General features: G+C 47.6%; 1 protein-coding gene across 3 annotated transcripts in view; it reads left to right on the top strand.

Annotated features, from left to right (window-relative positions):
- Positions 1–219: 219 nt before the first annotated feature.
- The window catches only part of tmcc1a (transmembrane and coiled-coil domain family 1a), a 33,456-nt gene continuing 20,888 nt past the window's right edge, over positions 220–12,787 (top strand). Inside the window, exons 1-3 of one of the 3 annotated variants that reach the window (XM_084680691.1) lie at positions 220–296; positions 7,094–7,137; positions 8,125–8,438. In XM_084680691.1, coding sequence (XP_084536817.1) covers positions 8,151–8,438 — 288 coding nt within the window. In that variant the 5' untranslated portion in view covers positions 220–296; positions 7,094–7,137; positions 8,125–8,150. The other 2 variants (XM_084680694.1, XM_084680690.1) reach the window with 2 other exon arrangements.

Here is a 12,787-nt window from a genome sequence, read left to right as displayed (position 1 = left end):
ACAACTACTTAATCGATCAAAATATGTTACATCGTAACTTACATTGTGATCATAACTAAATATTTTTTAAATTTACGATGAACTATCGAAACTTTTTATTTCTGCCTAGTTATGTCTGACGACTGGCCTTTTGTGCCAAACACCCCTAATCATCCCTAATGGTATGGTCCTGCAGTGTCAACCTATACAGTACGAGATTCGTTCTGCGTTCCGACGCCAGCGTGGGAGAGGGAGGGTAAGCGACTTTCAGAAGAGGGGTGGACGACTGTCGGCAGTATAGTTTTCACGTTGCTCATGTAAGTGTCATTTATCAGCAAAAGTTGTATTTTTTAACTGTTATGCAAATGGTAGAGGTCGAACAGAACTATTTGCAGTTCTTTTGAATACTCGTTTTCAGTTGAGCACACACTGTTGATATATTTTGCAAAACCAGTTTAAGTCCACAGTAGGGATAGGCTGTAGCCTACTATGTCTATGGCACAACGTAAAAGGACTTGCAGCGCTGTCAACATGTATCTGAATGACATTTTTTACTAGCCAACAGTAAAACATATGAGTTTATTAAACTGTTCCATTTCACATGAAAAACACGCTACGCTAGTAGCTATCTTCTCCTCCAATATCTTCTCGCTATCAAGAAGGTATCCTACCATACAGTTATTCTCGACGTGGTCCAGAGTAGTCCAAATGTTTATGTAAATTTGAAAGTGCGTGACAGGACAGTGTTTTCTTTGTCACACGTTATGCAATTATATATATTATTAAATATAATGTAAGTAAACTATATTACATAATGTACTGAGGTTTAAATATATAAAAATAACATGCATTATTCTATATATTCATATGTTAATATCCTGTTATTAAAATGACTTTGTATTATTATTTTGCGATTTATCAATTATGCCAAACCACCATGTGATGTAAGGAGTTCACTATCTTCAAATTTGTTGTGTGTTGTAAGCTGTGGTGTCAAGGAGAATGGTTTGGATATTATAGAGAATTTGTCTGACAGAATATGCCAGCTCTCGTGTTTCATGTCTGTTTCTTGTGGCAAAAAGATGGACAGATGCAGGTAGACAGACAACAAGTGCTTTTCTCTTTTCTTCTCAGTCTTTTGTTAAATACCTCTGGGCTGGATGCAGCTGTTCTTGCTCTGCCCTGCTATCATGAAAGAAGAGGACTTAATGAGTGTGGACTGAACGTTAGCTTGGATCCTTCTACTGTACTTGTCCTTTCTGCTACTGTCTTGCTTCTCTATATCTTCCTCTCTTTATCTCTCGCTTTCGTTCTTCCTGTCAAACACCCACCCACCCACACACACACACACACACACACACACACACACACACACACACACACACACACACAAACACACACACCAACAGACACACACAGCCGTAGAAGGGGTGGACATGATAACTACTGTATGCCACTATCTGTCTGACACACTAGTAAGTGGCTGAAAGCGTGGCTGCCCCTTCAGGGTGCTTCAGACACAGCCATTCATGTCTCACTGTGCTGGTCAGGCCACCACGATGACGCTGGCCCCACCTCCCCCTCCTCTCTCCTCTTCCCCCACTCTGATCTCTTACTTTGTGCCTGCCTGCCCTGTTAGGGACCCGCGGGCTGCTCACGGTCTCTGCCTGTGTGTGAGCGTATAAATGTGTGTGTAACATGTGTGCGTGTGTTTTCCGTGTGTGCGCCTTGCCGTCTTAGCTGTACTGATCTGATGTGACCAGGGCCTCTGCTGCTGTGTGTGGGAGCCTCCAATGCCTGGCAGTGTGCTGTTTAGCTGGAGAGTCATGCTGGGTCTGTTCCTGCATGTCACACTCTACTCTGGTAGTCAGAAAGGCTCAGTTATTGACCGCGGGCACACAGTTCCTCTTCACAGGCCATGTTTACTGTAGATAGCCCATCATCATGTCAATATTGACTTTGTGATTAATGGTGTTATTATACAGTGATTGTCATTATAAAGTGATTTTCTGTCCAACAGACTTCTGTAATTCAGCAAATCAGATATCAATCTTCAGTGTTTTGATTGCATAAGTGAGTAATTCGGACTACAAGGTTTTGATGCTGTTGTTGGAGGAGTCACTGTAGCTTACTGAGCTGTGACAAGGAGGTCTTCCTTCACAGAGGTTTCACTTGAAGACTGACTGGGAAGGAGGTGTGAGCCAAGTGTCATTATGTAGTTTTGATAGGAAGTACAAATAAATAAAAAGATTACCGCAAATTGTGCTGTCACTCGCCTTTCTCCATTTTTTCTCTCTTTTTCTCTCACACACATTGCCTCTTTCTCTGCCTTTCTCTCTCTCTCTCTGCCTTTCTCTCTCTCTCTCTGCCTTTCTCTCTCTCTCTCTGCCTTTCTCTCTCTCTCTCTCTCTCTCTCTCTCTCTCTGTCTATCTCTCTCTCTCACTTACTCTCTTTCTTCCACACACCTTCTCATTGCTTTTGCGGAAAGGCTACATAGCAGCAGAGGTGTCTTAGCGCGGCTAATTTTAGCATGCCGTAGACTCCAGGCAAACTAACCTTCTCCAGCTTGGTTCCCTTTGGGCGACAGTAAATGAATGGTCAAATGTTGATGGATACATTTTCAGAAGGGAACTAGGCCCTATTGTCGCCAGTCGTATGAAGAGTGGATATGGGGGTCAGTCAGCTTAGGACATAGCGTGAGGAGGAGCTTGTGGCCCCGCAGTGTTTGACCTGCTCTGCCGTATGAGCCCCCTGGTCCAGAGGCTGAACTTGGACGTGCTGATACACACTGCAGGTGTCTGGTGTCTGCATGTGTGCTGGAACTCCACTGAGGGTTATTTGGATAGATGATGATAGGGATATTTATGTCTGTGTGCTGCTGGGGGTGAAAGTTGAACTCACCTGTTACTGTGGCTGCTGCCACAGTTAAGGACAGTCTTGTCAGTGTCACTGTTCTAACAAGAGGGGCATTCTCTGACGCCTCTCCAGAGACACAGTGTTTGATGATTTGCCCATAAACACACACACACACACACACTCATTCTACTAGACTCCTTGCCTGGGATTAGGATTCATCCCATGCTGTCTGTTGGCAACCACGTGAGAAGGTTGTTGTTCATACTCCTGTCTGCCTCTAGCCTGCACTGTGCTGGTGTGTCAGGAAGGCCACACATTAACATCTTTAGCTCGCTGCATTGTTGTTACTTAACCCATCCATAAAAATGCATAGTCAGTGCAGCATTCAACAGCGATGCTGAGGTGTTCCTTAAAGAACACAGCCCCTGGAAAAGAGTCTGGCTTTCCTCCAGTGCTTAGCCCTGACCCTCAACATAGATCAGAACATTAAACACTCTGCTTGGTTTCACAATGCTGCTCCTCACTTCTGCTGACTCAGCCTGTCTTCTGTCAAGCGCAACATTGTAGATTATTTACAGTAACTAGACTCCTACTGATGGATGCAGTATGTAGGGTTTTAAATGAATGCTCAAAACGACTTCACTGAAGATATATAACTAATAAATATATACATATACTAATTAAAGTACATAGAAAAACAACTTTTTAGCCTCATTGCCGCTGTTGTGTTGTGTCATTGTCTGTCTCACTGTCTATGTGTCTTAGGGTTTATCTTTTCTTATCTTCTGGAAAAAGGATGGTTGGGGATTTACATGTCTATCCACCGGCCACCTGTTATTCTCCTGTCAGTTTTTACCTTATACTCAGGGCAGATGTGTAACAAAACCTGTTGTACAGAGCATGGTGTAACTCTTCCTCCCCCTTCCTCTGTGTCATCCTCACATACCCACACAGACACACGTACAGATACAATAACGATTGCTCCTGTTTCCTATGTTGTCATGGGGCTGCAGGATGAGATGTGCCCCATTATCCATAGGTCAGAGAGGGCACACAAACTCTCTCTCTCTCTCTCTCTCCCTCACACACACGCACACACACACACACACACACACATACACACACACACACACACACACTATCCTGCCAGAACTCTCTGGCCTAATTCCCCTCTTATTGATGTGTGTCTGTGAGTGAAAGAGACAGAGCACAAAGAGAAGAGATAGGCCGGTGTGTGGCTCTGAGGAAACAAAGAGCACTGTGTTCCACGTCAGCTCCACAGCTCTTCTGGAACACAACACTGGGTGGCCTTGTTCACACTGCCATTGTCATGTTTGGACTGCTTCTAATGTACATGCTCAACAATGTCAAAGGCCAAAGGCTTCGTGGAACATGTTTCTGTATCCACTGAGCATGCACCTCATAACATATGTTTGGAGGAGATCTGTTCTGTCTGAAACAACACACAGCGATGTGAGCGTGAGTCTGACCTGTAGCTCCAGGTCTGGTGTCCTCTCCTTGGTGTTAGGAATGGTGAGCTTTATCCCACTGTCCTGGTTCATCAATGATAATGGATTGGTGCTCAGCACCTCATCCTGTCTGCCTGCTTGCCTTCCTGCCTGGCCGCCTGCTTTCCTGCCTGGCCGCCTGCCTGCTTGCTTTCCTGCCTGGATGCCTGCCTGCCTGCTTTCCTGCTTGTTTGCTTGCTTTCCTGCCAGCCTGCCTGCCTGCCTGCCTGTCTGTCTGTGTGTCTGTCTGATTGTCTGTCTGTGTTTTCTGGATGTCTGCCTGCCTGCCTTCCTGTCTTCCTGCTCCCTGGCAGATGAACTCTGTAAACTGTGTTGAGCTGGAGCTAGTCATGGTATTGGTGTGAGGAACAGGGTTCCAGAAGGGCTGTTGTCCTCTTCGCCATTGCATTCACCTTTAACAAGGCTGCAGTGTATTTAGGCAACACGCTGATTCATTATGGCTGCTGACAGTGAGGCAGGCCTGGACACCTGCTGGCTTCTAATAATGAGATCTTTGTGCAGGACTGAACGTGTGTGCCATTATCAGAGAGGCCAAGCTTTGATCGAGCTCAGCATGTGTGTTCATTTGCGGACCTACATGCTTGTGTAAATGTCTTGTATTTCAATGGAATGTGGGGGATTGAGTCTATGCTTAGGACATGGTAAGTCAGTGTTGTGAGATAGAACAAAGTGATATGTTAAATATCACAACATACAGTGTGGATGTATTTCATGCATAAGGACCTGTGCCATTGTGGAGGACAGGACGAAGCAGAGCAGACGAGTCATAGGCCCATCTGTTGCTGGTATTTTATTTTGATGACCTCACCTAGGTGGAAATCCAAGCCTTGTCCTCATAAAATGACACTAATACTCACCCCCGCCACAAGCACACACACACGCACACACACACACATATAAAAGCACACTATCTGTCTGACAATAGGGCTTTGTCCTCTAAAGACTGCTGAAAGAGGATTTAGTGTGAATATAAAACCATAGTCAATCAACAAAGCTCCCAATCCACTGGGCTGGGCTGGGCTGGGATCAGCTTGTGGATGATGGCAGCTTTGGGGACAGGACCAAGAACAGGACCAGGAACAGAAACAGAAACAGGAACAGGAACAGGACCAGGAACAGAAACAGAAACAGGACCAGGACCAGGACCAGGAACAGAAACAGAAACAGAAACAGAAACAGGAACAGGACCAGGAACAGGACCAGGAACAGGACCAGGAACAGGGCCATGACTAAGTTCAGGACATGATTAAAAATAGAGCAAACCTCCCACTCCTGTATTCCAAAACAAATTCCATAACAATCAATCAAGCTCAATTGAAAGTGCTAAACTTCTCCCTCTCTTTCTCTCTGTGCATGCGTGTTTTCACCTTCACCGTCTGAGTCGAGGGGAAGGTTCAGGGTGTGTCATCACCACTTTAATAATAGATGCCAGGGGCTTTCTTCCCCTGTCCTGCAAATGTGTGTTTTACCTAAACAGTGACCTGAGCCAGCAGGTGAGTGGCTGCCAATGAGAATCAACCTGTTCAACACCTGTTGTCTCTCAGGCAGACACTGCCGAGCTGCCTGATTACAGTTACTGTATACTGGAGCTGGATAACCAAGCCTTCACTTGTGGACAACCACAATAGTCTGACTTTTGTACTCCATCATTTTAATGAACTTCTAATAGAACAGAGGTCCAACCACTCTGCCATACCATTCATACAGTAGGTGTTTAAGACTTCATGAGGTATTATTTTGATGTATTCTAGATCTGTCATCTTTTGTTATCCTGTGTCATACGTACCTTTACACATTAGGCAGGACATAAAGTATCAAATATCCATATAGATTATTATTCAATGTTATCTGACGAAGGTCTTTATGATTGAGCTAGAGGATAGTAAGCAGCAGGACTCCTCTGTCCTGCTTCTTTGTTTTGTGTTGGTGAGCATCTGTGTGTGTATCTGTGTGCACAACTTTGAGTGTGTGTGTTCCTCAGTGGTGGTGACAGAGTGGGCTCTGTGCTGTGTTGCTGCTCCCTGCTCCCTCCTCTCTCTGGGCCCATTGTGAACCTGAACAGCTGATTGTGTTAGCAGTAACCGGGGTCATAGTCATCCCAGCTGCATTTGTGTAGATTGCATTCCTAAGTGTGTACTGTATGTGACCATGCATGCAATTCTCGGAGTGTGTGTGTGCACATGTAAGTGTGCTCGGGTGCAAGGGTGTATGTGTGTGTGGGTGTGGGTTCTTCTGAATATGCAGTCAAAGTCGTAGCAATTGCTGCTTTTACTGGAGAAAAGCCATGAGAGCAGTCAGCTCTCGTCGAGAGCGAGTGACAGGGTGCGTCTCACTGAAGCAGAGCCTTCACTGCTGTCACACTGTCTGCTGGGAAACTGGGAGGGTTTCCTGCTAACATGAGGTGACTTGGGGTTAGCAGGGTTGAGCCTGTGGTGTTGTTTGTAGGGAAACAGACCTCTAGACATCAGATAGTGCTGAAGTTGGTCTTCAGGAACATAACCTGTAATTACCAACAACTACGTGACACACATAAACCACACACACTCTCACGTTTTAATAGCTCACTCACTAGTCATTAGCCACATGGTCGTATGTAGACAAGGTCAGAGATGAAACAGAACTAAGGGATCGTAGATCATTGAACCAGAGTGTTTGAGTTTGATCATGGTATTGACTGGACTTCTCTCTCTCTGTTTCTCTCTCTCTCTGTTTCTCTCTCTGTCTGCAGGTGACCCAAGACACTGACGCAGGCTAGACATTGTTGGGCTGATGGTAGGTGGGTTTTTCCACATATTGTCTCATTAACTCTGTCTATCTGTCTGTTTGTCTCTCAGTCTGTCTGTCTCTGTGTCTTTACGACTTCCAGCCATCTGGTCTGTGCCCCGGTGTGCGTGTGCTCTCCAGTGCTTCCTCTGGTTAGTCTCTGCTTCTCTTCCAGTCATAATCCATTTCCTTTCTCTCTCTGTGGTAGACCAGCATGACTTACAGTGCTGCTTGGCTGATGCATGCCCCCTAATGGAACCCCACGGCTGCTGAGCTGTTCTGAACCCACCCTCAGACCACCATCTCAACTTATCTGCACTGTACTATACTGTGCTGTACTCTACTTGACTGTAGACTACTCTACTGTCTTTTACCCTACTCTATTCTTTTTTACCCTACTCTATTCTGCTGTAACCTACCATACTTTCTCTACTTCACTCTACTCTGCTCTACTGTACTCGACTATACTCTACTTTACTCTACTGTGCTCTACTCTACTGTACTCCACTCCTTCCTGTTCTGCTCATCTCTTCTTCTCTCATCCTGTACCTGCCTGCCAGATAGCGACAGTAGATTACCTCCTGCTGTGCCATCCAGACCCTCCCTGCCTGAGCCCCTCCCTCTCTGTGCCAGTGCTGCAGGCCTGCATGCAGCAGGAGGGCAGGGTCAGGCTGCCAGAGGGTGGGGCCTCTGGCTCCAGAAGGGGCTCCTCCCCCTCAGGCCACCACGCCCTCTCCAAGGTCACTGAGAATGCCAAGGAGAGCATGGGAGTTCTGGGCCAGGGGCTCAAACAGCTGTTCCAGCAGCAGCGCAGACGCCTGTCCCTGTCTCGCTCCAGCACCACCTCCTCCTTCCCTTCCTCCTCCTCCTCCTCCTCCTCCTCATCAGTAGTGTCAGTGGGCGGTGCGTCTCGGTACCCCGCTGAGGACACCCCTCCACCCCCGGCCCCCTGTCCTGAATCTGACCTCCCCTCATCTACTGTGGTTCCCCCCCTAGCTGGTCCTGGCTCGGCCCCAGTGGGCATGATGAGGAGAGGGACCAGCCTGCAGAGCCGGCTCATTAAGGGCTCAGGGGGGGCCGGGTCGGGGTCTGGGTCAGGTGCCGGGACAGGGAGTGGAGAGCGGGACCCCCTCAGTAGAGGAAGCCCCCAGACCCTCCATCGCCGCCAGACCCACGATCCTTCCCAGCACGTCAGCCGCCCTCGATCGTCCTCCACCACGGAGCCCACGCCCAGCAGCCCCAGTCCTGGCTACGCCCCCGGAGACGTGCTGCTGTCGCCAGGGTACCAGTCCACCGAGGAGACAGAGCGGGTGAGGGATGCAGCCTGTCAGCCCGTCAGCCCGTCAGCCCGTCAGAGTCTGGTGTGTCTTGTTAACATTTGCGCTGTCCAATCTCTCTAATATGTTAAGTTGAGATTCTGTCTCTGAGGGTTTTGTGGCAGCTATGGCAGGTTTTTACCGTGTGTCTTTTTGTGTAGGTGTGTGATTTATATTGTGTGTTACATCGTTCCCATCCTCTAATGCCCCTGAGCAGAAGCAGTCTTAATCCAGGCTCAGAGTTGAAACACACACACAAATACACACACAAATATACACACACCGCACAAAAGCTCTCTCGCATGCATGCCTGTGTTTCTGAGACAGACAGACATTATTCTAAATTCAGTGGTTTGTTCCAATGTAATTGCTCTGTACAAGCAATATTAGATTTTCTCACAGGCCATACCGTAGCAATTTACATGTCTGTTCAGATGAGCTATTTATACAACAAAATATCAAATTATCCCCTGGAGAAAGACAATTAACACTGTCCTAAATGCATTATTTGTCCGTAAAAGGATCATGTGACAATAGAATGCCTCTTTGTAGAAACTGACCGTGTACTTTTATGATCAAGAGGTCATTGTGTTTCTGGAGTTGGTGTAGATGTGCTTGTGTCTGTGTTTGTGTGGCTGTGTGTGTGTGTGCAATGTTGAGAAAAGTCAGTCAGTGCTGGTTATGTCATTACTGAAGGAGATATTGTCTTGCCATTGGTGAGACAGATGCTCTAAGAGGTCCATATGTGTTGGGCATCTGTACCAAACTGTGCTGTCACCCCCCATCCCCCCCCCCCGTCCCCCTCTGTAATTCTAACCCTGACACAAATGCTAACCCTAAATAGCCTAAATTCCCCTAGAAAAACACACTTGAAGTTGTGGGGTGCAATAAAACGTCAAACATGTTCTTGGTTTACTAAGACCACATACACATACACACCATACTAGTGTGCAAGGCAAGAATAGGCCTGTTGTTGTGTGTATGCGGTCAATAAAACGTTTGTCTTGTTGGCCTGTTTGGTCTAACCACCAGGTGGCAGTATTGGATCATCTGCGGTAACAGAAACAGATGTGAAGCATTGGTTCAGGCAAAGGTCTCATTACTAATAACCAAGCCTACTGTCTTGTGTATAGCTATAGATGTAAATTCTGGAAGCTAACCTGTGTGCATACAGTGTAACCTTTAACACTGTGAGAGAGTGAGAGTCCCCCAGCTCAACTACGAGACCTTGCTCTGTAGCCAGGCAGACAGGGATGATGGAGGTGGAGAAGATAGTGTTATCTCTCTCCAGTCTGCTGTTCATCCTTACCAGGAGCACACCCTAGGATCCCTAATAACATCCCTTGACTCTAAACCCTGCCTCACAGCCTACTCCCAGTCCCCTGCGTCAGTACCTAGTCCTAGTTCGCTGCCTCTAAACCCTGTCTCAGCCAACAGTTCAATGTCATTCAGGTCATCTGAGCAGTAGCCGTGGCAACCTCGAAGCACACAGTGAGCTGTCTGGAGCGACGCCCCGGTACAGTTTCCATGGTAACAGTGTAGACGACCTTGGCTGAGTGTCGCCCCCTGTGGTTGGTGTGTGCCAGGGGTTACAGCCTCCTGCTGGATGTTGGGTGGTGGCCCAGCATGGTCTGCACCCCATCAGTCTGTGTGTGTGTGTGTGTGTGTGTGTGTAGCCAGTGTTTAAGAGTAAAGTATATGTTTGTGTGTGTTTATATATACGTATACAGTATTTAGGCTATGTTTAGGGATATGTGTATTTGTATGCGAGGTGTAAATGTCAGTGTACAGTATTGCAGAGGTTCCATTTAAAGAATGTGATGGAGCCACGCCTTAAATATCCTCTTCGCTCATCTTCCCTAAATGACTGTCTTTCCATTCTCCCCTCCCCCTCTCTGACTCCATTCCTACCCACCCTCTCACGCACTGCCAGCCCCTCACTCTCCTCCATGTCTCTCTCTTTCACTCTCTCTATCTCCTTGTCTTTCTTTTTCTTCTCTCTCCCCCTCTCTCCCCCTCTCCCTCTTTCTGCCCCTCTCTGTCCCCCTCCCACAGTCCCAGCCTCCCAGGAGAGGGGCGGTACAGACAGTCTGCTGGCCCCTCCCTCTCCCCTCCCTCAGCTGACTGACAGGAAGCATGAGGCAACCTTGCCGTGTCCTAGAAGCGCGTGTCAGAGAGCTGAGGAGAGGGGTGCGTGGCGTGTCAGAGAGCTGAGGAGAGGGGTGCGTGGTGTGTCTCTGTGCGCGTGCTGTTTGAGCAGTCTGTGTGGACATGTGTCTGTGTGTCCAGGTCAGTGTTGCTCACCCCTGTCTGTCTCGTGAAGCCGTCTGCAGGTGTGTCTGTGGAGGGGATCTGTCTGCCATGTGCTTCTAGGGTGTTGAAAGGGTGATTGGGAGTGTGCGTGCATGAGAGAGAGAGAGAGAGAGAGAGAGAGAGAGAGAGAGAGAGAGAGAGAGAGAGAGAGAGAGAGAGAGAGAGAGAGAGAGAGAGAGAGAGAGAGAGAGAGAGAGAGAGAGAGAGAGAGAGAGAGAGAGAGAGAGAGAGAGCTGGGAACCATGCTGGGTGTGAGTAGAGGGCAGCACAGCTGAGCACTCTTTATCTATGTCTGTCTGTCTGTCTGTCCTCCCTCCCTCTCTTGCTGTCTCTCTCTAAGCCCTCCCTCTCTTCTCTATCTTCTCTCTCTCGTTACTTGGATTTGCTCAGTACATGAACCAGTATGGAATAGATGAGCTATTTGGAACAGAAAACACTCCCTGTGTCTTCTTGGGTGTGTGTGTGTGTGTGTGTGTTTGTGACCTTTAGATGCTTAGGAGAGGAGGTTAACATGTGTGTCTGAGAGTGTGTTAGATGCCCAGGTGTGTATGTGAGTGTGTGTGTACTGGGACGAGAAACGACAGTGCTGAGTGTTGGAGTCAGGATGGTGCAGCGCTTCAGTCTACGCCGACAGGACTCCAAGGTAAGCCCTGCTCTGGTCCTGCTACCTGCTGATGACACCTGGGGTCCCTCTCACACCTGCTCCACTTGACTCTTTTCCTGGCAGTCATCCTCTTTATCTCTTATCTCTGGGACTCTCTCTCTCTCTCTCTCTCTCTCTCTCTCTCTCTCTCTCTCTCTCTCTCTCTCTCTCTCTCTCTCTCTCTCTCTCTCTCTCTCTCTCTCTCTCTCTCTCTCTCGTTCTGTCTCTGTCTCTCTTTACTCTCTGACTCTCATTCTTTCTTTCTGTCTCTTTCTGTCTCCTTTTCCCTCACCCTCTCTCTCCCTCTCTCTCTCTCTCTCTCTCTCTCTCTCTCTCTCTCTCTCTCTCTCTCTCTCTTTCTGTCAGTGATATTAGTGGTGTTATGTCGGGTGCTTGTCTAAGCTGTCTGACTCCTGCCACTGTATTTTTGGCAGGAGGATACAAGGCTTTTCTTACACCTGTTTATGCAGGGGGGATTTGGCTAACATTAGCAGTCACATCATCAAACACAGGACCACGTCGTACACTTTTACTGTATCGCTACAGCGCAAACTGATTCTATCAGAGTGGGAAGAACTTGTCAGAATTTAATGTGCTAGTGCTATATCTGATTAGAAAGGAAATGGATCAATGCTTATCTCTGATTGTGTAACTTTTAGGATTTGACTAGACAGAACAGACTCACGGTTAAATTGTTACCTCGAAGGTGATGCTGTGAGGGGTTTACTGTTGCTTGTGTTACTAGTAGATACCTGAACCTTTTGTTCTCAGTGTGTCTGTAGTAAGGGTCCCCCCCAGTGTAGGGCGGTGTGCTCGAGAGGCCACAGTACAGCTCTCCTAATAGCCCTCTGCTATGCAGCTGCTGCCTGGCCTGTGGGAGTAATTACTGTGTGTCTCCAGCTGATTAATTGATTGATGGATCTCTCTCCGGTCATCTGTAGTTCTGAGTGTGTTTATGTATGTGTGTGTCTGTGTGTGTACAGTATGTGTTGTATTGTGAGTATGCCAGCATACACTCACACAAGTACACACACAAACAGTTTTCTCCCTGTTTACTGGAATTCTAGAAAGGTGAGATGGAGAGATCTGGTCTGGTCGTATAAGGTTGGGAAAGAGGAGAGATGGAGGGAGGGAGAGCTGGAGGGCACAGCATATTTTAGAAGGTTTGTCAAGATCAAGGACTTAAAGGGTTGTTTGGATACGTGGGATAGGGAGGGCTGGGCATTAGGGGGTATGTGGTATTGAATTGAGATGAAACAGCAGAGAAGCCTAGAGGCTCAATCTGTGTGTGTGAGTGTGGTGTGAGTCTGTGCATGTGTGAGTGTCTGTGCATGTGTGTGAGTCTGTGCATGTGTGTGAGTCTGTGCATGCGCACGCTTGTGGAGGA

This window comes from Hypomesus nipponensis, chromosome 18, assembly GCF_054491055.1.
Source record: "Hypomesus nipponensis isolate SF chromosome 18, ASM5449105v1, whole genome shotgun sequence".
Lineage (NCBI taxonomy): Eukaryota > Metazoa > Chordata > Actinopteri > Osmeriformes > Osmeridae > Hypomesus > Hypomesus nipponensis.
Note: the sequence above shows the minus strand (reverse complement) of the source record. Positions and strands in the feature narration are given on the sequence as shown.